Source organism: Xyrauchen texanus, chromosome 18, assembly GCF_025860055.1.
Source record: "Xyrauchen texanus isolate HMW12.3.18 chromosome 18, RBS_HiC_50CHRs, whole genome shotgun sequence".
Classification (NCBI taxonomy): Eukaryota; Metazoa; Chordata; class Actinopteri; order Cypriniformes; family Catostomidae; genus Xyrauchen; species Xyrauchen texanus.
Window position 1 is genome coordinate 14,467,031 of NC_068293.1, and position 27,895 is coordinate 14,494,925.

The following is a 27,895-nucleotide window of genomic DNA, read 5'->3' on the forward strand; positions in this document are numbered from 1 at the left end:
CACTTATGTAGTTGGATTGTGTTTTGCATAGTATCTAATACTGTGTCAATTATGGAATACAGTAATAAGACTTGGGATAAGAAAATATTTAATATTTGTCCTGTTTGTGTGTGAAAGCCAGAGCTATACTTTTTGCTCTTGGGTTAATGAAATTAGATTAGCAAAAACGTCTTTTCACTTACTATATTAACGGTACTATCCTAAGGCAAAGGAGACCACTGGAATTTTTTTACACCTAATGAGAGCGGAGTGATACACATTCACTTGTTGTATGATAATGCATTTGCCAATTCCCTTAGTGCCACATTGCATTAAGGACCTGGCATAAATCTTATTTAAAATAATTGTTTTATTGATTGTGATTTTGAGAGTGGAGTCTAAATATTTTTAGATAGACCAAGTTTGAAGATGTACAGAATTTACCAAATCCAAAACATTACTTTCTAACTCTTCAGTGGTAAAATATGACCCAAATTGCACTCTGCTTTTTGTCCACGTCCTCTTTATTGCTGAATTTGCCCTGTGGGAAAGTGCTCTTAAGAGTGTTTAAATGTGTCTGTATGTAGTTTTAAAAGCTGCCTGTGAACTATGCAGTTTATTGTTATGGCTCCCCTGTGACACAGGGCCTGTTTGGGCCAAAAGTGTTCAGGCACAGCTGCTCTGTTCCAAAACCTAGTGAGCTGCCTTGCTCTCTACCTCCTACATGGGCAGTTGCCTTGTAAGGCAGCATCCTAACTGAGTTAAATGTTGTTCTTGTGTAGAGGAAATCTTGCTTGTAAGCTAAAGTAATGTCCATTTTGTCAGTTCATTGAAATTAATTAGTCAAAATGTTTCACAAATCAGTCTAATTCGGGTATTCATTTAAAGTTCCAAGAGATCTGGTCTCTAGATTTTTTTACAGCAAAGGTCCGGACATTAACTTACACAATGTTAGTAGTATAGTATAGCTGAAATGACATAAGAAGTGCTCATTTTATGAAATAGAAGGCCTAATTGTAAATGTTCAAGTTGGCAGTGATCGTGTAATGTACTGTGTAAATGATCAGTCAAAACAGACACAAGAAACAAAGCCTAATTAGTGGGAACTTTTACCAAAAGATTAAAATATTTCAATCAGTTAATCAATCGAGATCACTTTGTTATAATTATTAAAAGATCAACTGGGAGCCTGGGTAGCTCAGCGATTTTGGACGCTCTCTACCACACCTAGAGATGCAAGTTCGAATCCAGGGTGTGCTGAGTGACTCCAGCCAGGTCTCCTAAGCAACCAAATTGGCCTGGGTACATGGGGTAACCTCCTTGCGGTCACTATAATGTGGTTCTAGCTCTAGGCGGGGCGTGTGGTGATTTGTGTGTGGATGCTGCAGAATAGTGTGAAGCCTCCACACACTATGTCTCCGCGGTAATGTGCTCAACAAGCCATGTGGTAAAATGCGTGGATTGACAGTCTCGGATGCGGAGGCAACTGAGATTCGTCATCCTCCACCTGGATTGAGGCAAGTCCCTACACCACCATGAGAACCTAGAGCGCATTGGGAATTGGGCATTCCAAATTGGGGAGAAAAGGGGATAAAAAAATATATATATAATCAATTGATCGTTTTGAAGCTGAATGACAACAGTCCAGTATTTTTGTTGAATATGTTTAGATTCTCAAGGGACATAGAACACCTTTTGACTATTAAGGAAATATATTGTTCGGGGGTTCAGGTGTATATACCCTGAGAGAAAATGTTAAAAAAGTAAAAGACTGAATCAACCATTTTTAGATATTCTTTCAAATGAAAATCTACAAACAACAAACAATGTACAGCAAAATAGTGAAGCTTAAAAATACTGTAAGCTAAAGTTAAGTAGGCTTTTAAATGGTCAGACTATCAAATAATGGAAATGTTCTCATGAGAACTCCATTATGTAACTAGTTGTAAGGGAATTTCGGATCAATATCTGTATGTATAATATATATAACTCAAAGGTGATTGAATTAGACAGTGAATTAGAACCAAATTAATAGGTAAATGATTCAGAATTAATATTTATCACTTCAACTATTCATCCACCGATAAATTGAGATTCGAGTATTTTACCAATTCTGGACAGAATATTATCCCCATGGCCAAGAATAATAATATAATAAAGTTTTGATCACTGATTATTTGCAAGGTAACAAAATCGACAGTTTAAGGTAGTAACTTGCAATGCGCACAGCACAAAACACTGGAATGTAAAATGAAACAAGACTTTATTGAACTACACTAATACACATAAACTAATCTAACGAAAACACACTCAAGCACGTATGCACACACACACACACACGCACGCACGCACGCACGCATTCATTCATACAGTAGCAGGGAAAGGGTGATATTAACAGAGGATGAATGGAGTCCCAAATGTCTAGTGTTAGCAACCTGAGAGAATCATCATACTAGCAATTCAACCTTTTTGAGCACCGTTGTCTATTAAACCCATGAGAGTGGAATGGTCGGATTCATTTCAAATACATGAAGTTGAATTCACTTCGCTGTTTTCTGCAGTATGATGTAGCATCTGGACCAATCAAACACACACGTATTCATTATTTAATGAATAAGCCAACAGATGTCTGAAGACTGTAACAAGCAAAGGTGCTGCCCAAACAGACTTTATGTCTGCTCCCCCACTGATCATTATCAAGCCTTTACACTGTCTTTGCTGACACTGGACCAGCAGAAAGTGGACCACCAGTGACATTCCAAGCGGGGGGAGGTTAGCTGCATGCTAGAGCAAAGAATGCAGAAAGATTTATTAAATCCTGCCCCCATAGGAAATAGACATAAAGCCTAGAACACAGATTTTCTTCATTAATTTATAGACAAACTATAAATGAACATGTACAGTATATCCCCAGGACATTGTATATATATATATATATATATATATATGTCCTGGGGATATATTACTGTCTTGTATAGTGTCTTTTATTTTGACTGTATACTGTTTTTATGCATTACTTATGACAAAACTACCAGATAATGTACTATTAGTTCTGCCATATTTTCTATCAAATTAATCCTTGTGTGACATCCTGCACAATGTTATTTATATATAATTCTGACAGCATGTATTGTATTCTTGCTATATTAATCGGAGCATAAAGGGGCTTAATCTAACCCCAATCATGCAAATGTGTCAACTTCCAAACAAAGGAACATTTCCCGCTTGGAAATTGCACCTTTCTCATTGCTCAAACCAGACTCGAGAGGAGAGACTTTCATCAGGAGTTAAATGACACATACCACTTCTTACTTGCTCTCTTACCTCTGCTCCTGGTCGGGCTGACCACAAGGTCGCAGGCTTGCAGGACTCAACACCTCAAGCCATGTGCAACTACCTCGACCATAGAGTCAATGAACACCTCAGTTCATCATAATTTATTCATTCAATGCCGAATGCCGGTTGCAACTTCAAAACCATCAACCCAAGGAACCTCCAAGCCTTTCTCCTGCGACTGCATCTGGGCGCTCTCTCAACAGCCAAGGCAATTGCAAGTATTGTACCAGTAACTAATTTAACATAGTTTTAGTGTAAGCTGAAAACCCTTTGTACCAAAGGTGCTCTTAAGAAACTTGTGGTTCTCTCAGATGGTCAAGATTACCTTTTCCATAACTGCATTTCCCCTATTCTGTTCTGGTTTAATTTTATTTTCATTTTTCCCCTTTCCCATGTATGAGTGTTTTGTTTGTATGTTTTTGTTCAGATTAGCTATGTGTTCGTATTTTAGTTAAATCAACTTTTGTGTGCAATCTTGTGAGTTGATTGATGGTCTGCTTGTAAATCAACATCAATGTAATGATTCGATCACAGCTACATGCAAAGAAAGAGTTATTTTTGTGTGGCCACTGTACACTTGAAGTGAAAATACGGTGAGATGGGGCAACAAATGTCAAGAAGTCTCGCGGTCTGGATAGAACCAAGCTGAGGTTCAGACCTTGGCCACAGTTCGCTATTCGGTGACCACTGGTCTAAATGATTCATTAGTAAATAGGTTTGAATGAAAAATGTTTATCCATTAATGACACACCTGGAAAGTTAATGGATAATTCAATGGCATTCATAGTTCAAAATGTTTGGGAACACTAATCATAGTGCATTCTGGGAATCTGTTTTAGGACTGTAACAGCAACCTTATGATTGGGCTAAAACATTAAGAGGCAGCACAATTAGCTTGCCTACCTTTTAGAACAGCCTTTGTGTCGGAAGTGTGCTTACCTTACAATACTGCTTCTGTAGGCAGTATTTGAACAGAATGACTGACCCATGTTGTTGCTCTTACAGTATAATTGTGTGCTGTATGCAGGAACACCAGATCCATTAGACGTAAACATTTCTTTTTCATAGCAAGGTCATCAGATGAATCAATTCAACCCATTTAACATAGCATCATTGATTGTCAAGGAGAGGATTCTCACTCTCCCTCTTACCCAGTCTCTCTTTGTTCCTTGTTGTTACCAGTGAGACTTTGACAAAACAGTCTTTTCAATCTGCTCACAAATAAAGAAGCTAAAGTGGCCATTAAAGCTCAGTGTGTTTTTGCTGTCTAACTACATGCTGCATTAAAGAAATAGTTCACCCAAAGGTTAAAATTATCTTGTCATTTACTCACCCTCATGCCATCCCAGATGTGTATGACTTTCTTTCTGACTATCTGCTGAACTCAAATTAAGATTTTTTAAATAATTTCTCAGCTCTTTTGGTCCATAAAATGTGAATGGTGGCCAAAATTTTGAAGCTCCATAAAGCACATGAGTCAACATAAAAGTAATCCATAACACTCGAGTGGTTATATGAATGACTTCAGAAGTGATTTGATAGTTGTGCGTCAGAAAAAGATCAATATCCAAGTCTTTTTTACTATAAATTGTCCTCCCTGCTCAGTCGATCTCAACTTTAACCTTCACATTCATCTTTTTTTATTTTTTGTAGATTCACATTCTTCATCCATATTACCCCCTATTGAGAAAGACAAATTTCTAGCAAAAATGGTTTTACATATTGATCTGATTTTCACCCACACCTACCATATCACTTCTGAAGATATGGATTAAAACACTAGAGTCATAAGGATTGCTTTTATGCTGCATTTTTGTGCTTTCTGGAGTGCATTGTGAGGACCTACATTATGGGATCAAAATCCCATCAAATGTATTGGGGTCATGGATCCTAAGCGTAAGCGTGAATCAAAATAATAAGAGTGAATCAAAAAATAATAAGTGCAGATAAAAAAATTCTAAGCACACAAATAAATAAAAAGCTCAGTTCAAAATAATAAGCGCAGATCAAAAAATAACAAGCATCATTTACAAATAAGGAATTTTTAAATAATGCCTAAACTAAAGACTCTGCTAACTAAATTCAGCTGACTAGATACATGTTAACGGACTATAATAATGTTCTACTCGGACAACACATTTATTCCTAGAGCTGTCAGAAAATACTCAAAACAGACAAAAGCAGCGTATCTATAAACCATAAATAATATAATATTGAGCAGCAGCCTTTGGAGTTGCATTAGAGTGACGTCACCTCCCCTCTTCGAATGATTGGCTAGAGGAGCTGTTGATCAAGAACTAGTGGAGCAATAGGGATGCAAAACGCCCCCTGATTTACATGAACTTCTACTCACAAGTTTTGGAAAATCAAGGGCAGAACTTGAAAACAAAAGCAAATAAAAATACATCATAAGCGTACAATAAATGAAAATATGAGCAAAATTTTCAGAGCGCAAAATTACAGTAATATAACAAAGGAAAACATGATTTTGTTTGCAATTCTGATGACTGCTTTAATTTTTATTTATTTATTTTTTTGCGGCATATTTTAAATGTGTTTATATATTTTTGATTCATGTTTGTTATTTTTTGATCTGCGCTTATTATTTTGATCTGCGTGAGATGTGTGACCACAATACATTTGATGGCATTTTGATCCCATGTCTACAGAGCTGAGATAGAAAGTTATACACATTTGGGATGGCATGAGGGTAAGTATATGATGAGAGAATTTGTATTTTTTTCCCTTTAACTTTCTGTCACAGATGCACTCTTTACCTTGAGTCTTGATTTCCAGAGACCCTATGGGCAAACGAAAAGGAGGAGTTTTAAGAAAATCAATCACAGATAGAATGCCAGTTAAGGAAGGTGACTTGGCTACCATGTTTCCTCTTCCTCATCGTTCCTTTTCTTTTCCATTGGTTGGATCAGCTTCTGCAGGACATTATCAAGAGGCAATGGATGACAGAGAATCAAGAACCGTGACCCTGAGATTTCCCTCTGAATTTTCCACCTGAGCATGCTTTTACTTGTTTACATGACATACAGTACATATGATCTCTTTGGCACTGATACCACTGCATCCCTTACATATGTACAAAGGTAGAATACATTCAAATTTTGTTTTCACAAACAACTGTCACATGCAAACAAACAAAATCTGAAAACTTATCGGCTTCATAAGATTTAATTATCTTATTTCTTAGAATTGCCTTCAAATTGCCTTCAAAAGGATTAAGAAAGAGAAGAAAGATAGTCTCTGCTGTGTACACTATTGAGCTACCTACAGTACTGTGCAAAAGTTTTAGGCACTTGTGAAAAATGTTGCATAGTGAGGATTTCTTCCAAAATAATGCCATACATAGTTTTCATTTATCACTTAATGTCATACAAAGTCCAGTAAAAAAAAAAAATAAGCTAAATCAATATTCGGTGTGACCACCTTTGCCTTTAAAACAGCACCAATTCTCCTAGGTACACCTGGACAGTTTTTCTTGGTTGTTGGCAGATAGGATGTTCCAAGCTTCTTGGAGAATTCACCACAGTTCTTCAAACTATTTAGACTATATCAGTTGCTGTTGTCTCTTCATGTAATCTCAGACTGACACGATGTTCAGTGGGGGGTATGTGGGGGCAATGCCATGTCTTGCAGAGTGCCCTGTTCTTCTATTCTAATCTTTTAATTTGCAAAAGTAATGATTGGGAGTCTAAAATTTATTTTTCCTATAGACACACTACAGCTGAAGATATAATAACCATCTTAAGACAAATGTTTGGTGAAACTTCTTAAGTGCTGAACAACTTTGCACAGTACTGTACCTAGACACAGTTGTTTGCAAAATGATCAGTACAGAAAATGTATTTAAATTGTTCGATCTAATTTAAAAAGCTCTAATTCACCCAATATGCTTTCTCTGTGTACTCATTAGAGTGTTTTGTTTTAGCGTAGCATGTTGCCTATTCCAGACCCTATTGGAATTAACTGTGAGCGTTCAGACCTATTTATACTTCTGCGTTGAACTTTCACCATAGCCTGGCTTGCACCTCCAAAATGTTACAACATGTCATGTCAACACAGACTACAAAGCTGTGATTGGTCTGCTTTGTAACTAGAAACCATCACTCAGCATGAAAAAAATATATCTGTGGTAGCATTGCATTTTCTCAAGGTTATTTTAAGATCTGTGCATCGTGGGGGCCTGGGTAGCTCAGCAAGCAACATTGACTACCACACCTGGAGTTGCAAGTTCGAATCCAGGGCTTGCTGAGTGACTCCAGTTAGGCTTCCGGTTGCTAGGGTGGGTAGAGTCACATTGGGTTAACCTCCTTGTGTCGCTATAATGTGGTTCTCGCTCTCAGTGGGGCATGTGGTGAGTTGTGGGGCATGTAGTGAGTTGTGCATGGATGCTGCGGAGAATAGCATGAACACGCTCAATGAGCCACGTGATAAGATGAACAGATTGACGGTCTCAGACGTGGAGGCAACTGAGGTTCATCCTCTGCCACCCGGATTGAGGCAAGCCACTACGCCACCATGAGGACTTGGAGTGCATTGAGAATTTTGCATTCAAATTGGGGAGAAAAAAAGAAAAAGATGTGTGCATCATATCACATTATATTTGGGGGAATTGTTTTAATCGGGGACATCTATTCTGTTTGAGCTGTCTATTCTGTTGGGCTATCTGTGTGGCTGAGTGACCGGTACTGCCGTACCGTTTTTGGTCGTTTTTGGTTCAGATGCTGCTGAAAATGGTAGCTGCCCATGCAGACAGTAGACTGTCAGGCAGCCCACAAGGTTTTGGAACAGAGCTAGATTCTCTGTTGGTGTTTGTGCATTTGTTTTCCTTGATCTTAATGCTTAGGTAAACTCATTTGATCATTAACAGCAGCAGTCGCCTTGGACTAATGAAGCTGGGCATGCCAGCTTTTCCCTGGCTAGATGAGAAGGAAGACTGCTGAGTATTGTAGCTCATTAACGGGAATGATACATGTACTTTCACAGCAGGAAGTGATGAGGTTGGCCGACCCTACGTGTCTACTGATGTGAAGTGAGGGAAGCATGAGCGGGCGCTTCCAATTCATTCTCTATGGGAGCTAGTGGCAGTTTTGCATGGTGGATTGAGGGATTAATATTGGAGCAGAGCAAGCGGTGAGAGCTATGATATCTGTCATAAGCATTTCAGAATCTGTTGCCAACAGTCCTGGAGTTTGTGGCTAATTCAGCGCTTAAATTGTTACATATTTATGTATTTACTTCAGATTTCAAATGCAGTTGGCACACTTTTATTGTTGCTACAGTAGGCTGTGTATGGAGTAACAGTGTATAGTGAGGCTTTCTGAAATAACATTTGCAATTTTCCTACTGTGATCATGGATATATCTTCATTGCTTTTTGAAAGCATCCATGCAGTATACTATTGTAAAGACAACCACAATCTCTGTACATTTTGCATACACCCAAATCAGACCTCTAGCATTTTGAACAGTACACAGATTCATCTGCACCAGTGGGCATGCTCAGTTTACTTTCCTGCACCTTCTGTGCACTAAATGATGGTTTCCTGGAATATAATATGTAATTCTGAATGATAATAGGTTTGGGATAGAATTTTTATAACCTTGTCTTTGGAGTCATTTGGAGAGGTATGGTTAAGGTTTTTTCTGATGGGCCATTCAGGTCGAATGCAATTTTGCACTAAAAAACTAAAAACAAAGTTAGTTAAAACGTTTTATTGCTTGTTATCTGTTTCTGGTCTCGAGATGTAATGTAAAATCTACCGAAACAAGTGTTCCAGACTGAGAACAATAACCATTTATGTGTTATTTGAAGTAAAAAGCTGTTATACCAACTCGAATTAGTTAATGATATCAATGTAGCTAACCTCGGACCATGGTTTCGCGTCATTTACACACTTAGGTGAGGCACTGTCATTAAAAATGGTCATTGCAAATCTGGGAAGGATTGGCACATGTTTTTTTGGCAATATTTACAAATGTAACACTTTAAACATCACATTACCGTCTAAAAATATTTGCCGATGCAAGTGAAATCATTGGAGACTGGAAATTTAAAACAGGCGAATTGTGAAACACTTCAGCATTCAGGAAAATGGACTTTAGAAAGGCTTGTGTTTGGCTGTACGCAGACACTGGGTGTTCACATCAAAAATGAAGTATACTTTGGCCTTTAACATCTGTTTCTTTTGGGATCTGCTATCCCCTGTGGAGTATCAGAGCAGTTTTACTCCCCAGGTGGGTAAGTTATACATCACATGTAATTGACAGTTTATCACAGAAGGTCTTTTTGTGGCGTTTGTGTCTATGTGTGTTTGTTAGTGTGGGGGTGAGATTGAGGCTCAAGAGGTGGCCTTAAAAGCTTTGTTTACTGTAGCCATTGTAAAGCACTCACTCTTGGAGACCTTAGAGGTCCAATGGCATTCTGGATCCCCAGAGAACCTTCTCACTTCCTCTTCCTGTCTTTACCAAACATACACTCATACACACAGCATCCCTGGAGCTCAATAATTCTGAGGGCCTGTCTGTTCACCCACTAACAATAGAGATAGAATGCTAAGTGTGTTTGTGAGTGACTGACACAAAGAGTGAGAGGTTATGAAAGACAGCGTGATTTCCTGAATGAACAGCTGTGTAATTGCTCATCTTTAAGTCCTTAGTATGTCATTGCTGCCGCACCTATAGACGATGGTGATCCATCTGATGTGGCTGATGACATCATGTGTCTTATTCATCATTAAGACAGTTTCAACGGCAGAGGAACAGATGTTTCTTATGCAGATTAGGAAGTGCATGTCTAAGACATATAGGTGGTGCTTATTCAGATACTTATGTACTTTGTCAGAATTGGAGTTTGAATGCATTTGCTTGTCATAAAGACTAACACAATAAAGATTATTGGATATATTCATCCCTGAGAGAAAGACTTGTTTCCTCACCTTGCGCTTGAGCCATATGTCTCCTATATAAACATGCAAGAGTGCAAGCTGACTGATGAACTCGTTCTGACCGAGGAAAATGGCTGAAAGAAATGCGACCTGGCATTTTGATTCAGAGTTCTGTCCTGGCAGGGGGCTTGGCTGTGAAATATCACAACTGTTAGCATACTGAAGCGCTGGTAGCTCTACACACAGTGGGATTTAGCACAGTGATTTCCCTTGCTGATAGACGCTCTATGATCCGAGGGCTTTTTCTTTGTTCTGAATATCGCCTGCTTCCCTAACATGACAGTTTCACAGCCTACTGTGTAAATGCATTGGTTTCTCTTGTCTTTAGTAACTAACACTTCCATTTTTTAACAAATTCAAGGTTGGTTAGGCCGATAAAGTGCACTCCTAATGATCAGCGGCTTATTTATGTATTCAGGACATTGTCTTGAATTGGCAAGGCATTTGAAAATGGCTTATGTCCCTAAATAGATAATTATTTTTAATTTATGTAATTTTTTGTGTTTGGAATGTCTTGACATGTAAGAGACTTTGGCATTTGGAAGTAAGTTTGAGGGAATTTAGGGCTTCATATCAGGGTCTGGTTCCTAAAATCCTTTGCTTTTTTCTCTCATGATGACAGTCAGCGGTATTTTTCATTCTTCAGAGAAATTCTCAGAGTTGCTGAGTCGAGTGTGTGTTTGTGAGTGCGTGACACTAATACTTTCAAAACCCACAATCCCACAGTAAACAGAGATAAACCAGGCCTTGCTGACCCACAAATACTCCGTCTTAGCTGCCTTTCTCAGCCCTGTTCATTCCTGTATTATCACCTGATATTTACAGTCGTCATAGCTCCTGTCAGTTTTATGTTTTTTTTTTTTTTTTACTCTACTGGATATGCATTACATGTTTCTCATATGCTATCCGGTGTGACTTCAAATTTATATTATACACTATTGGCTTATGTATCTTTTTTTTTTTTTTTTTGTATCTTTTCTTTAATTTCTCCACTGAAGTTCACTTATAATGCAGTTTAATTTTACATAACAGTTTTCCAACATCCGTTCAACCTTTAAACATAAATAGAAGCAATGCTGTTTTTTTTTCTACTCTGCATTTAAGACATTTAAATATACATAACCTCTATTATGCTAACCACTTCACCTGATAAAACTATGGACAAAGTTGCTAAATAGTGACATTGCATTTGTGATTTGTGCATATATAAATGTGAGATATATATATATATATATATGTTAGTTTGAATGCAATTCATATGTGAGAGCTGTTGTGCCGACACCGACTGCTCATACATTTTTTAAAGCTCCTCCTTGGCTCATACAGGGAAAACCCCGTCATGAGCATTGCACACTCTGTTTATAGCAGATGACAACGAACACAACGCAAATTCACATTTTAGCACAAAGCACATACAGAGTATATATTTAATTAGCAGCCTTTTTCTGTTTAATAATCACTTTGAGTCACGTAGTGACCGGCTTTTCCAGAGTGGGACGCTGCCGTCATAACGTCAGAGCTCCTTGGTCAAAACAACACAGAAACACTTCAAAATAAAAGCTTTATCAAATTAACAGCTACATTTATAGGAAAAAAAGTTATGTAATATTCACTGTAATACATCTGTGATGGTCAGTTATGCAGCACTTTATTTGACAAAAATGTAACCCCAATGTTGTGTTTTGAATTGTGCTTTAAGGTTCTGTATATAAGCACTTCATTTGATAAAAAGATAATAATATATTATGTTGAAAATGTATTGTTATATTTTCATTTGATTACATTTTTATGCATTTATTTAAACCCAATTTTGATGATAACATTTAAATAAAGGTTTCGGACTTGTATCAGCGTGTACCAAAAATGAAGTATTGTTACTTGGACGCATTCTCAAAAAAATTGTATCGGGACATCCCTATTGAAATCCTTTTCTATTCATTAATTACTTGAAAATTTGGAAAAGTCATAGAAAATTATTTACAGAATGTGTGGGGGTGTACATTAAACCAGGACTGTAACCACCATGGACGTTGAGGGAGTCTTGTTGCCCCTCATATTGATATTAGTGAACAATAGTGATTTCTTTTTTTTTTTCAATAGCTGATTTATTTTACATTTAGGATTATTTTACTCCAATCTTAAACATGTGGTTACATACAGTATTTGTATTATTTGATTTTAAATAATTTGGTATAGTGAAGATTTAAGATGTTTAGAGAGTAGTTGTGTTTAGGATGTGCCATTAAAATACTGTTAGACACTCTGGTGTCAACATCCCTCACTCTCTCTGTCTTTCTAACATACACTACGCCATTACTTAGATCAAATACAAACTTCATTCAGACCTTTTTAAACCCTATTTTCTTCTTCATTTGCTCTCCTTCATTATTTGAAAAGAAACCAGAAAGAAAAGCCTGTTTCCCTGGTGACGAAAAATGACTTTCACAATACAGATATAATGTAATTTTTCCTGCCTTTTTTCATTAACACTCATTTTAAAACAAACTTTTGCTGAAGAGATGTACAGGTAATTTTAGCATCATTATAGGAAAAAAATCAGACAAAGAGAAAAAGGAAATGGGAAAAAGCGGAGAGGGAGAATGCAGCGGGGTGCAGAGCATGTGCGCTCCATAATGGAGAATGGATTATGTTTCTAAATGACCCCATTGCCATCACAGACTGAAAAGAGGCATGAAAAGGTTGAGCTATTCTCTGCTGAAATAGTGGGCTTTTTATGTTAGAAAGGAATGACCTCTTTTCTTCCCCATCTCATTCTCTTCCATCATTGTTGTTGTCCCCTCAGAAAGAGGAGCAGGCCCGGTTGTTGTTTTCTGAGGAGGGGAAGGAGCAGCTGATGTTTGAGGTTCCTCTGAATGACTCTGGCTCAGCTGGGTTAGGGGTCAGCTTGAAAGGGAATAAGTCCCGCGAGACCGGTGAGGACCTGGGGATCTTCATCAAGTCCATCATCCACGGAGGAGCAGCATTTAAGGTAACGTAGCACATATATATTTGGCAGAATGTGTAATCCTGTGTGACTTACAGCACATTGCGGTGAATTCATATGAAATAAAATGAACCCCGTGAAATCAAAATTGGGGTGTTGTGACTTTTAGTCCAGGTCTGTTAACTTAGAAACCATCTATGTGCTGGTGTACTCTTAAAGTAACTTAGTTTAGCAGAAATACACATTTAATATGAACAGACTTTTACTTCTGGGAAAATTAACCAAATATATTGATGAGGCATTTACCAATTTTTGTCCATTTGAAATGGCCTCATTGAATCAAATCAGAAAAGGAGATTAACCCTTCAATATGGCCTGCTCCAATTTCAATATCTCCTGCAATCACTTTTTATAACTGGTACCATGCCATTTTAGTGAATGTATGAAGTCAGTTCCTCTGAAGTTTAAACAGGTGTGCTAGGAGAGGAACCACATCACAATTATGTTTCCTCACAGTGTTAAACATGGCTTTTGAGTTGAGACCGTAAATAGGTCATGAGTCCCTATTAGCTGCAGTTAGCATGTGTTTTGGTTCCCTTGACCTGTGACCTGTGTTACCACCATTGAATGGGTCTTAATTTAACCTTGACAGGAGGGATGGAGACTGACAGCAGGGTGCTGAATGGACCCAACTCTCTGTTGAGGAAGATTGCTTTTTACCCATCATTCTATCTGTCTTCTGATGTTATTTCCAAACGCACCTGTCATTTTCCTGGTTCACATTCTGAAGTTGTGTGGTACTGATGATATATTTTGGCCCACACACAAGTGTTGACGGACACTGCCACACCTGTACACCACTTAATAAGTGAACATTATGGAAAATGTTCAACATGTTTGTTCGTTTGTGTGTTGTTTTGTTATAGCGCATAGCGAACATTGTAACAGTATTTATGTGTGTGTGTGTGTGTGTGTGTATGTTGTTCATCCATCGTTGCAAAACTGCTGAAAAAACAACAAATAAATAAATATATCAAATAAACTTTCGGAAACTTCCTGGTTCATTCTCAAAGTTGTCTCTCCCTCATTTTCACTGTCAGTCATATTGTTTATGATGTCTAGTTATCCGAAGCAGAGATGTCAAAACTCCGCCCTATTCTGGATACAGGGCGGGGAGCACCAGCTCAATTGTATTTAAAGACACACACACACAAAAATAGCTCGTTTTTATTCTCACCCCAAAATTGGCATTTTCAGCATGGTGTAATAAATTATCTGTTGGGTATTTTGAGCTGAAACTTCACAGACACATTCTGGGGACACCAAATATTTAATTGACATCTTGTGAGAAGGGGCATAATAGGTGTCCTTTAATATAGAAAATATTTTGTTAGCATATACTTGTTTTAAAGTCTTATAAATAAACATTAATGAGCCTTTTTAAACGTAAAAAAATAAAAAAATGTCAGCAAAAACTATGCAAAGTGATATTTCTGGGAAGAGGGAAATTCTATTAATAGTGATAGTGTGCAGAATGCTTACAGTGGTAGCCAAAAATATTGGCACTATTAGTAAATATGAGCAAATAAATCTGTGAATAAAAAAAAATCACAAAAATCTAATCTGTAATTGAAGTAAAAGAATTGAAACAGGGGAAATATCTCATTAAATAAAAAAAATTATCAAACGCATTGGCCATAATTATTAGCACCCTTTTGTTCAATACTTTTTGCAACCTCCCTTTGCCAAGATAACAGCTCTGAGTCTTCTCTTATAATGCCTAATGAGGTTGAAGAACACTTGGCAAGGGATCTGAGAACCTTCCTTCATACAGAATCTCTACAGATCCTTCAAATTCAGAGGTCCATGTTGCTGGACTCTCCTCTTCAGTTCACCCCAAAAATCTTCTGTGGGGTTCAGGTCAGGGGACTGGGATGGTCATGGCAGAACTTTGATTTTGTGGTCATTGAACCATTTTTGTGTTGATTTTGATGTTTGTTTTGGATCATTGTCCTGCTGGAAGATCCAACTAGGGCCCATTTTAAGCTTTTAAGAGGCAGCCAGGTTTAGATTTTTTTATATGTTGGTATTTGATAAAGTCCATGATGCCATGTATCCGAACAAGATGTCCAGGGCCTCTGGCAGAAAAACAGCCCCATAACATTAAAGCTCCAGCACCACATGTAACCGCAGGCATTCGGTACTACTTCATCTCTGTGTGCGCCAAAACCATCTCTGGTGTTTGCTGCCAAAAAGCTCTTTTTGTTTCATCTGACCATAGAACCCAGTCACATTTTTAGTTCCAGTAGTGTTTAGAAAACTGAAGATGCTTGAGTTTGTTGCTGGATGAGAGCAGAGCACACTCCCAAACAACTTTTGGTGATGTAGGTGATGTCTGATATATTGTTTTAGACTTCCTGACCTCAAGACCCATCTAATTTCTGCAATTGTTCACCTGTGATCCTCGGAGATTCTTTGGCCACTTGAACCACCATCCTCACTGTGCGTGGAGACAATATAGACACACGTCCTTTTCCGGGCCGATTCTTAAGATCTCCAGTTGATTGGAACGTCTTAATTATTGCCCTTAATTATTGCAAATTGGCATTTTCAATGCTTTGGCTATTTTTTTTATAGCCACTTCCCATTTTGTAAAGCTCAACACCCTTTTGCCACACATCAGAACTATATTCTTTAGTCTAACCCACTGTGATTGATGATTAAGGGAATTTGGCCTGTGTGTTACCTCATATTTATATTCCTGTGAAACATTTACATTTATGCATTTGGCAGACGCTTTTATCCAAAGCGACTTACAGTATACTTATTACAGGGACAGTCCCCCTGGAGCAACCTGGAGTTAAGGGCCTTGCTCAAGGGCCCAACAGTGGCATCTTGGTGGTGCTGGGGCTTGAACCCCCAACCTCCTGGTCAGTAACCCTGAGCCTCAACCACTGAGCCACCACTGCCCCATGAAACAGGACATCATGGCTGAACAATTATGTTCCTAGTCACCCAGTTGCACTAACATTTTTTTTTTATATAAATGGGAGTGTACTTCAGATATATTTTAGTCATAAGAATTTCTAGGGGTGCCAGTAATTTTGGCCAATGTGTTTTGGAGAATAATATTTATTTAATAATGATATATTTCCCCTCTTTCAATTGATTTACTTTTTCAGATAGATTTTTGTTATTTTTCACAGCCTTATATGTTCGTATTTACCAAGGGTGCCAATATTTTATATTTCAAGTAATTTGGTAGTCAAGTACTCTAACCCACATCAAAAAAAAAAAAGCGATTACTCGTAAATTAAAATGTACTATAAAAATAACAGGTATAATGCATATGTGAAATGTAAGCTAACCTCAACAAACTTAACAAAATTATTTGCACTCACCCAGAGTTACTTAGAAACCAAATCTGAAGGCATTAGGTTGAGGCTAATGTACCACTTTACATTTTCTATCCACCATAAAAGCAGACCCTCATTTGTTGGTAGGCATGACTCCAATGAGTACAGAATATCAGTAGAGTATAATTCAGTAAGTCAAAATATTGGACTAATTTGTAACTGAGATTTGGTGAGCTATTTAGAGGGAAAGTACAGTTTAATTCTCACGGCAGACAAATGCACAAAGTAAAATAATTTTTAGTAGTACTAGTAGTAGTAGTAGTAGTAATTTAAATAGTCAATTAGCTGAACAGGCTGCAATTTTAGTCATTATTCATGGGTAATCTTTCCCTCCCCTGAAGCTCACTTCTAGCCTGTGTTCTTCATACTGAATTCAAAAATTACTCATCACATTCATTTACTATACACACTAGAACCAGTGTTATTTTGCCATCAATTACAGTGGTGCACCATTTTTTTTTATTTATTTATTTTTTTTTTTATGTGGATGTGGGATACATATGATCTTTTGCAGAAGTGGAAGTTATTGCAAAATAATGACTTTTGTCATTATGCATTTTTTCCTGTTCCTCTTACAAAGCTATTGCATGACTTAAGAAGATGTGAAATATAGTACACAAGTCCTATGTACTTGTATGGAGATGTTTTTGTTCTTTTGCTTGACAGCCCCTGATCACTATGAACTGTTGTTGAATGGTAGGAGTTGTTTATTGATTCTTCAAAAGTTATACTTAAGTGTTCCAATGAAAATTAACTGCATATGGGTATGGAACAACATGCGAGTGAATATAATACATAATGACACATTTTTCATAGTTGGGTGAACCATCCCTTTAATATAGGTTTTTCAGGATGTTTGCAGGATTATGCAAGGTATTGAAAGTTTCTGCTGTGAGGTTCCCCCAAATGGCATGATAAACATGAATGACACAATGTCCTGCACATATTTTTCTGTGAACTAGACCCTGCAAAATTATTCCAGCTACTGCTTTGCTCAGCCATGTGCACATTTGCTTTTGTGGATTTGTGTGTCTACTCAAAGAGTTCACATTCATGCGCTCAAGTGTGTGAAGTTTACTTCTGAAGATAAGGATTTGATTTGCACCTTGAGTGAAGCATCTTCTCCCTCTGCTTTGTCAGGCCGTTAGCAGCTTGGAAAATCGGCTTTTGTGTTTCAGAGGTTGTTTAGCAGAATTAAAAAAAGCTTCTAAAGCTTCTCCATCATCCTGAAGATTCGTCAGATCATCTTATTCAGAAGGGGGTAGAGGGAGCCATGGCAAAGGTGATACACATGAGTTCTCACACTTGAGTCCCAGTACAGCAGAACTCTAGGTAACACACTCTTAATTCCCCATCCAGTCCCCTGTGAGGGAGTGCAGAAACTGTTGAGCGCTGCCTGTGTTAGCTCCAGCAAATTAATGTTAATTAAAAACTCTCCAAACCCATGTTAATGAGTTGGAAGCGTCCCGAGTCTGTGGGTGGGATGCGTCTTCTCCCAAGAGCTAGAGTGGGAAGGCAAGAGGAGGCCAGGGTGAACGAAGCAGTTTCTTGCAAAGTTACAGTTTTCTTGAGTTTGCAAAACAGGAAAATGCTGTTTGCCAGAAGTTATCTCGTAAAGAACACATTCTAGTGCGTTTCATGCTCTTGTTTCTTTGTATACTAAGAAACAACCTCTCCTCAACACCTCTGATTAGTTTCAGTTGCATTAATGATAAATTGTCATGGGTCTGGTGAGTTTTTGGTGGTCAGATTAGTCAAATGTGGATTAAAAAATATTCTTACTATGTGTTTTCTGTGAATCTGAGCATATTTTAGCCAAACTCATCTGTCACAGGACAGATCATAGTCTAAGAAACTGGATTTAGTTCATAATTCAGTTTCGACAAAATGCGAAGGCATCACACACACACATGGCCAATTAAGTTTTGGTTTTCTCTTGTGTGGGTTCCAAAATCTACCAACTGCCACATCAATACTGCCCTACAAAGGCAAAACGCCGTAACATCATGTTTGGTCAAAAATGAGTTAATGTCATTTTTGGGGTATTCAAGACCTCCTTTATCATGTGAATAAATATCGTGAGTCAATTTGATTGTTTTAACGAGAAATTAAAGGGCTATGACAACCGTAACATCCAAAACCATACGAGAAACCACAGCAGAACGCCGTAACAGTTGTTACGGCTCTTAGCCTTTGTTCCGGCACGCTGAAGTTGAGTTAAGGTGTTCTGACTTTGTTTCGCCTGGCATCAAGAGAGATGTTACGGTGCCGCTGTGATGTTACTGTACTCTGGCTTTGTCATACTGTCAAAGATTACCGCTCTTTTATTGTCATCAAACCGCGTAACATACACACGACTCATCTTTGAAATAAAGTGTAGACTGCCGACTGCTTGTTTGTATTATTACTCTGTGATAGCGATGTGATAGGGCGATGGTTCAGATCTGTCAATGTCAGTGACAGCCCGGAGCTAGCTAAATTTAATCTGTGTCACGTAAATTAGCGCTAACGTTGATGCTGACACTCACCTCACATCAGATGCTGAAAACCAAATATTAAATACAGAGGCATCCTACCTTTCCATGCAATCCGATATAATCCATAGAAGATATAATCCATAGCAATGCACGTCATCTGCTGTATCCACAACAATCCATACGTGTTTGAGCCATATTTCCTTCTTGCAGGTGTTCACGTCAGATTTTACAGCTGGTTATCGCTAACGTCCGTACAAAGTAGGCTAACCTAAATAGTAAAAGTAATTCCAACTTTCTTTCGGTATACTCTGTCTATATTATCTCAGAATTAAAAGTAGTAATCCAAGTCAAGTTCGTTGACTGAGCATCTTGAGCAGTTTGGACTTCAAAGTTTAACCCTTTAACTGTCACCCCTCCCCCTTTTTTCGCATAGACATGAAAATCACTATCCAAACTTAAATGGTTGTATTTCAAGAATGCTTTGTCATATATACCTATTGACAAGCTGTGTTCCAAATTTTAGGATGATATCTCAAAAAATTAGCTTTCAGTAAGATTTTATTTGGGCGCAGTAAAAAACTTGGAATGAGCAGTCTCTAATCTCTAATGTATTGGTCTAATGTTTAATTAATTATTACTCTATAGCTTGCATTTAAATACATATACCTTTGTATTCAATTATAATTAAATTATCTTTATTGTGAAAATATTTATTGTATTTATTCATACTGTACATACTGTACTGCAAAGTAACTTATCTGTTATACTGTTTAACTGTGTTAGTGTTGCCGCACTATCCTGATCATTATAGCACTAAATAGGAACAACCAAAGGTCTTCTATATAATTTAAAACAAATACCATGATGACTAGACCTTGGTTAGGTGTTCTTATAATGGATGTAAGTATGGTGAACAGCAAGTAAATATTGATTATATGTCAGTTACGGCCTTTTGCCTTTGCATGACTCCTGATTTTTGGCACATGATACAAAGGCAGAGTACATTAACTGCCAAACAAGGGTCAAAGGTCAATTTTGAGCTCAAGATTTTTTGCATACAAACATTTCTTCTATATAGCAACTAGTTGTGAAATTTTGGGAGTCCTACCTATAATACTTTTGTCTGGACAAAACAGAAACTTTAAATTCATTTTTCTCAGTTTCACACTCTAGTGAGTTAAGGTCTTTTGCTTTTGCAGGGCAGAATTGGTGTTAGCTTGTTTTTTTTATTTTTATGAACAATATTTTTTATTCCAAACATAAAACACAAACACAACATAAAAAACGGGATCAATTATTCACATGAAACCCCCTCCCCCCGAAAATCCCCACCCAACACAAACATGCACTACTGTGGTCACCAACAAATAGAACATCAATTCCCCCACCCACACACGCTTCTTGACAAACACATCCCATTTCCCCAGCCTTCTAAAAAAAAAAAACATCTCAAATACGCCACCTCGTCCAACACCCCGCACCACTCCCTGAATGAGGGTGTCACAGCCAACATCAATCCCTTGAGGATGATTTTTATGCCAATCATGACTCAACTTTTTAAATATCTGTCCCCAATATTAACAGCTGTCCCATCACCCATGATAAAGAGTCTGGGGATAAATTAAATGTCAGTGTCCAATACCTCACTAATAAAGTTCTGAACCCCCAAGAATCTTCTTGGATCTTTACACATCCTCAAAAAAACACGTGTTGTGTCCCTGTCTTCTGATTGGCACTGCCAGTAGGTGGGTGTGTCTTTAAGACCCAACCTATTCAATCTAGAGTGGGTCCAGTAGAATCGATGCAAAATCTTAAATTGCATAAGTTTAACCCTTGCGTCTCTAGATGTAGACTTGATGCTTTTTAGAATCCTAGCCCACTCCTCCAATACCATGTTTAAATCTTTTTCCCATAATTTCTTTCTTACAGCCCACTGTGCAGCTAGTTTTTCTCCCTGCCGACACTCACATGTCTTACATGTAATTTCAACTTTGTACCCATTACCGCCAAGCTTTGGAAGTGCCAGCTAATGATCACCGGACAGTTCGGATTAATTATCTTTATATTGGAAGTGCCAGCGCTAAAAGCATATGGAGTTCAACGCGACACAAATCATGTGCATCACATATGTAAAGTGAAAAGACAGATGACTGATTAATATTAAATGAGGGTTTAATGCACATTGCAATGAATACTAGTCCTTTCAATCAGTCAACATCCCACTTAGACTTTGGAAAATGTTTAATGTTACTCGAATTGGAGCTATTTTAGTGACTTTCTGTCTTTATACGTACTGTGGAATTTGAAAAATTTGAATAAAGCATTTTGGTACATACTGTATTGTTTTGTTCTAATGTGTTGTTGTTTCCAAAGAACAAATACATGCATTATGACAGGAAATAAGCATGTATAAAGTCAAATTTTACTACTATTAAAATCTGAGATTAATCACGATTAACTGTGAAATTATGAGATTTATCTCAATTAAAAATGTAAATCTACTGACAGCCCTAGTTTAATTTTGTTTTATCTAATTCAGCATAATTCTTACATTTTAAAGTGTGGTTTAAATGTCCATAAACATTTTTGGGGCCAGTGTAAACTTGCCATCAACCATAGATTGCAAAACTCCTTGATAGTATAATAATACTACTTTATCTATTATCCATTAGCTCCATTAATAATCAGCATTTTTGCTAATATATCTGAGGCTTTTTTTATTTTGCAAGCTCCTACTTTAACCCCCATGTGAATCTATGCTCTCTTTCGCCTGAAGATAGAGGAAGCAGAGCAGAGGCCTCTGCAGTGAAAACTCTAATTAATATTAATTTTAATGAACTTTAGGGCTTTTTATATGCCATGTAATATGCATGTCTTATAATATGCTTATACAGGACTAGAGAGACTGAGCTGCTGAATTTTGGGTAATGTACTCCGTTACAGCAGGCCCCTATAGGCTTAACTGAGAATTATATGCCTGTAGAAAGAAAGCAGAGAGTTCTTGTAGAATGTGACAAAATGCAGTAGGGATGTAAATAAAGTAGGACATTGCCAAGATGCTTCCGATGAAAGTACTTGTACATAGTTGAAAATAAAAGCCTCACCAATCCTGATGTCTTGACGTGGTGGTGTATTGGTTAAAGCGATGGGCTGGTTACTGGATGGTTGCTGGTTCGATCTCTACAAGAACCAAGCTATCAGCCTTCACCATTGTGCCTTTGAGCAAGGCACTTAACTCTAGGTTGCCCCTCTGGGATTGTCCGTCTTAAAAGTTTATGGCTCTGTTCTGTCTTGTTATTTGCTGAAACAAATGAAAGCAACAAATACTGACTGTGGCCTTGTGAGGCTAAATCAAGATTCTGAATTCTGGTTCTGTCTTTTTTGCCTAGGATGGGCATTTACGCATCAATGACCAGCTTATTGCCATCAATGGTGAGTCACTGTTGGGGAAGTCCAACCATGAGGCCATGGAGACCCTGCGGAGATCCATGTCTATGGAAGGAAACCTGAGAGGAATGATCCAACTGGTGGTTGTCCGTGCCGCATTACCACCTAACCAGGTACATGTTCTGTACTTTCCCCTGGATGTCCATAAGCTTTGATCCTAGAACTATTCTTTCTTATTCGTGTTGAAATATCCAGGTATTTTCTGATTATATCTGCTTTTATGTGGTTCTTTGCGGGTCTAAGCTGATTCAATTGGCATATCAGCTGGACTACCATCTAGTGATTCTGAGGTCAACCTGAAAAATCATCTTGGTCAACCTGGTTGGGGCTGGTAGACCATCTTGGCTTGGATAGTGGGGACCCGGTTGAGCTTCTCTACCATTTTCCAAAACAAAACTTGAACTGTTTTGACAAGCTAGACCACCTTAATCTGGCATGACCATGTTTTTTATTTTGTTTTTATTTTTTTTTTTATTTTTTTTTTCAGCAAGGTTTCCACCAGGTCTTTATAATTTGTCTTTAAAACAGTTTCAAAAAATTAGCTCAGTCACAGGCATTCTGCATATTCCCGAAGAGTAGTCATTTCTTCCCACAAGATGACTGAGATTCTCCTTGATTGAGGTCAATGCTCCTTTGGGTAATTGCATTACTGCATGCTACTGTGATGGCGTTTCGTTTAGGTGCTTTTAAGTCCATGTTGTACATTTCTGTCCTGAAGTGCACATTGCTTGTTAGTGAGTACGAAGTGTTACATCTATGAATGGATTAAAAGTGGAGAGATGAATACTCTGTAGTTGCTCATTCTCTCTCTTCAGGACTAAAGCTGAGGTCTGATGTCTGATCTTCTGTCACTTCTTTTTATCCAACATATGCATGTTAATTAGTATCATCAGAATGTCTCGCAGGGTTGAGGTTTAACACATTCACAATATCAGTCTCACTCTTCCTCACTGCAAGTGTTGGCATATGCTAATATTATTATTCCCATGCTAATATCACATTAAAGTAGTTCCAATAGATGGTGTGCATCAGTTAAAGCTGATAGGTCATTTGTTCTGTTTAAATACAGTGTTGTATCCCAACCTAAAGGAATAGTTCACACATAAATGAAAATTAATTTGCACTCATTAGCTCTGTAGGTCCATAGAATGCAAGTGAATGGGTGCCAGCATTTTTTTTTTTAGCCCAAAAAGCACATATAGCCATCATAATGGTAATCTATTTGACTCCAAAAGATCAATTAATGTCTTCTGAAGTGAAATGCTTGGTGTAAGAAATAAATCAATATTTAAAACCTTACTAGAAATGTTCACTTCCAGCCAGCTGTGGTTTGGGCATTGATGAGGGTGGAGTTCAAAGTGCTTCTCATATGATGTAATTTGTAAGCCTCCTCTACATATATATTTATGCGTACATACCTTATTAGCAGCTGTTCCTATGGACCAAAAGCAGCTTATGCAGCGGCCTGAACAAGGTGTCACCACAGTTGACATATTCAAACCAGCTGAATGAGGCATATATGTATGATTATCTATGCTGCTCTGTTGTAAACAACACTGCACTTCCATATTTTTTCATGTTTCATGCATCAGTTCTCGGGTTAACTTGCCAGTGTACTTGCATCACGCGAGAGGCTGCGTGACCTCGACCCTCAAGATTTTTTTTGTAAAAAAAAAAGTTACAAATATTGATCTATTTCTTACACAGACCTAGTATTTCACTTCAGAAGACAATAATTACTTTTACATGTATTCATTTGCTTTTTACATTTATTCGTTTGACAGACGCTTTTATCCAAAGTGACTTTCAAAAGAGGAATACATTATAAGCGAATCATCTTATGGAGACAGTGGTACGAAATGTGCTGTATTACAAAGTTTCACTTGCATCAGAATAGTAGTATTCAAGACAGATTTTTGTAAGCTGTCTTGAAGACAGAAAGTGAGTCAGCTTCATGGATGGCGTTTGGAAGGTCATTCCACCAACGTGGTATGATGAAACCGAAAGTCCAGAAAAGTGTTTTGGTGCCTCTTTGTGTTGGTACAACAAGGCACTATTCCTTAGCTGACTGCAGGCTTCTGGTGGGAACATGGCTCTGCATAAATGAATTTAAGTATTCTGGAGCAGACCTAGTGACTATTCTGTATGCCAGCATCAGAGCCTTGAATTTGATACATGCATCAACCGGCAGCCAGTTAAGAGAGACAAGGAGTGGTGTAACATGCACTGTCTTTGCTTCATGAAAGACCAGACATGCTGCTGCATTCTGGATCATTTGCAGGAGTCTAATTGCACATGCAGGGAGCCCTGCAATAAGAGCGTTACAGTAGTCCAGTCTAGTTATGACAAGTAACTGAACAAGAAGTTTTGTGGCATGTTCAGAGAGGAAGGGTCTTATCTTCCTGATATCGTAGTGTGTAAATCTACATGATCGTGCTCTCTTTGAGATGTGGTCTGTGAAATTTAGTTGGTTATTGATGTTACCCCTAGATTTCTGACCGGTTTGGAAGGCATTACTGTAGTTGAACCCATCTGCACGATGATGTTGTGTTCAACTGCAGGATTGGCTAAACATGTTCTGCCAAACATCTCGGCCTGGATGAACCACTAGAGTAATATGGATTACTTTTATGATGGCTATATGTACTTTTTGGAGCTTCAAAGGTTTGGCACCATTTACCTGCATTTTATGGACCATCAGAGCTGAAATATTCTTCCAAATGTCTTCGATTGTGTTCTGCTGAAGAAAGAAAGTCACACATCTGGGAAGGTAAGTGATGAGGGAATTTAAATTTTTAGTTGAACTATTCCTTTAATATGTTGATTTAACTATAAGTAAGCCATTAGTAGATTGAATACCCTGAAAAGTCTAAACACATGAACATGAACAAGTGGAGTGATAAAGACAGTGAAACGTCCCAGTGATGCTATACTAAATATCAGTGCTTTTGAAACATCGCTTGTCCGATTAACTTACAGGACCGGAACTAATTGTGGTTTAATTTTATTAGGTTTTATGACTTTTACCTGACCACATTTTGTCAGTTTAAACCGGATGCAGACTGATACTTGCTGTGTCATAAAACCTGACTAAAAGGGCTGGTAATTGCAGTTAGTACTTTGCCACATCCTTTAACTTTCTCTATTATTTCCTCTGTGCTGGAGGAATTTGCATCAAGCAGCATGTTTTAGCCTTTTCCCCCTCCCCTGCACCTGGGTTCGAGAGCGACCATATGGTCTCCCCAGGTTTCTCTTCTCATACATACACACTTGCTGACACACTCCACCCCAAGGCTTACAACTGCTCCAAAGTGGTGTGTAATTAGGCTACACAATGGAGCAGTCCCTCTGGCTGTATAGATTGATGGTTATTGGGGGCCCTTTGTGAGGATCGACAGGCTGGGAGGGGCAGGCACAGCCTGGCTGTGGTGTTATTGTTCTCATAAAATAAAGATTCATGTTCATTATGCTTCATGGGCTTTGGACGGCCCCGTCATGGCTGTTGATTCGGCGTAGAATGGAGTTGGGGCTGATGGGATGCCATTGACCCTTCTCTGCAGAGTTGGGGTGAGATGCTAGTTGGTGGATGGATGGATGGAGAAAAGTATGAATGGATGGGGGACAGATTGTGTGTAAGGGGACTTTGAATGGGACCCAAGAGCTTGTCACTAGGTTTAAATTGATAGGTCATTCAAGCCAGATGCAGGAAAATGAAAGTTTCGTCCTCAGGTGAAACTCACAGTGGACTGATGCTGAAATATGGCTCAGCATGCTTTTAGTACCACAAGTAAGAGATATATCCAGTAATAAAGGGAAGATTAGTTTCTACAGCCACAAGGCTCTGAGAACATGTATTGTTGAAGCTTTTATTCCTTTATATTATGTGGTTCGGATGATCTTAATGAATTTCAGTCTATTCTAGTTGTCTGATTCTCTCCAGCTCTAATAAATAAATGCAAAAAGTTATCATCTACCCTAGAGCAAGTTTACATTTTTCACAGAATCTCACTTTTTTGTGAGGGTAATACATTTTATACCTCCACTCTGCTTTCCTCTGTTCTCCAGAGGTTCTGTAAGCATTTGGGAATACATCATACTTGAGTGTTCTTGCTTGGATCTGCTTTGTGTCCTTGTCTCCTGACCTGACTTCACTAATTGTGGACACTGTCTTAGAGACATCAAAGACCAGCTTTACACTCAATCCCAATTTAGTTTTGGCTAATTCAGCAAAAATCTAGGAGGAAGGTGGGAGGGGACTGTGAAACCAAGAGAGAAAAGATAGAAACAGAAGATCACAGAAAACACTGAAATGTTCTTTTGGATATGGTACCATGTAGAGCTGGTTGATATATTCAATGTTCATGATATAAATGATTTTTGGTCAAATTAATCAGCATTGTGCATACCACAATGATTTAATGTGCTTACTTTGTTCTTTTTTTTTTTTTCATTAAACTTGCCATGTGACTCAAGTATGAGCTCGTTAAGATTGATGTTTTAAAAGCATCTCTGGTTAAAATGTTGTTGTAGTAGGGTTGGTACATTCAAATAATCTGAATTTATTTTTCATTTTTAATATGCGCAATAATAAAAAAAAAATTCTTCTTATGACATTTTTTCATGTATTAAAATGTTAGAGTATAATTAGTTGTAAAAAATATAGGTAAATGTTACTGTTTATTAATGTGTATTGTTATATTGGTGAAAATAAATAAATTTAATTATTTTTGTTTCTTTGTTATAAAACTGTGGATTTTAATTTGATTTAACTTGATAGTAACAATGGCTGTTTGGGTGAAATAATTTTTACTCTGTAGCTCAGCACATTTTTCTTTGCCATTTTGACATACTGTAAAAAATAAGACAGGCCGATAAACAGACTGTCCGACCGACCGATCGATTGATCGATTTATTGATTGACTGGCTCTAGTAAAGTTCCCATGCTAATACTATGCTTTTGGACATGTACTGTACCATGGCGATACACTCTCCTCTCTGCAGAATAAACAGTCTTATACAGCAGCCTGATCCAATCAATCCTTTTCACCATTTCTCTGAGACAGCCATCTAAATAGACCTGTCATAATCTCATTACAGCATAGGAATTAATAATGAATAGTAGCCCACCCGATCTGTGCCCTCGAGACGGTTTCCTGTTTCTATTGTGCCGGAGGAGCACTGGTAGGTTTGCTCTGTTGCAGCATGGGGTCTCGCAGACCTGCCAAACCACTTTTGTCTTTAACAACAGGCTGAATTGTATTCTTTGTGAAGCTGATTAAGACATAAGCAGAGTTTTTGTGGATGGGCCCTCGAGCAGAAAGGTGTGGATGATGCA

General features: G+C 37.9%; 1 protein-coding gene across 3 annotated transcripts in view; it reads left to right on the forward strand.

Annotated features, from left to right (window-relative positions):
- LOC127658564 (partitioning defective 3 homolog B-like) overlaps positions 1-27,895 on the forward strand; it is a 460,995-nt gene that overhangs the window by 234,768 nt on the left and 198,332 nt on the right. For all 3 annotated transcript variants that reach the window (XM_052147919.1, XM_052147921.1, XM_052147922.1), the window contains 2 exons: positions 13,080-13,265; positions 22,503-22,673. In XM_052147919.1, the coding sequence (XP_052003879.1) occupies positions 13,080-13,265; positions 22,503-22,673 (357 nt within the window). The remainder of the gene's footprint in view (positions 1-13,079; positions 13,266-22,502; positions 22,674-27,895) is intronic.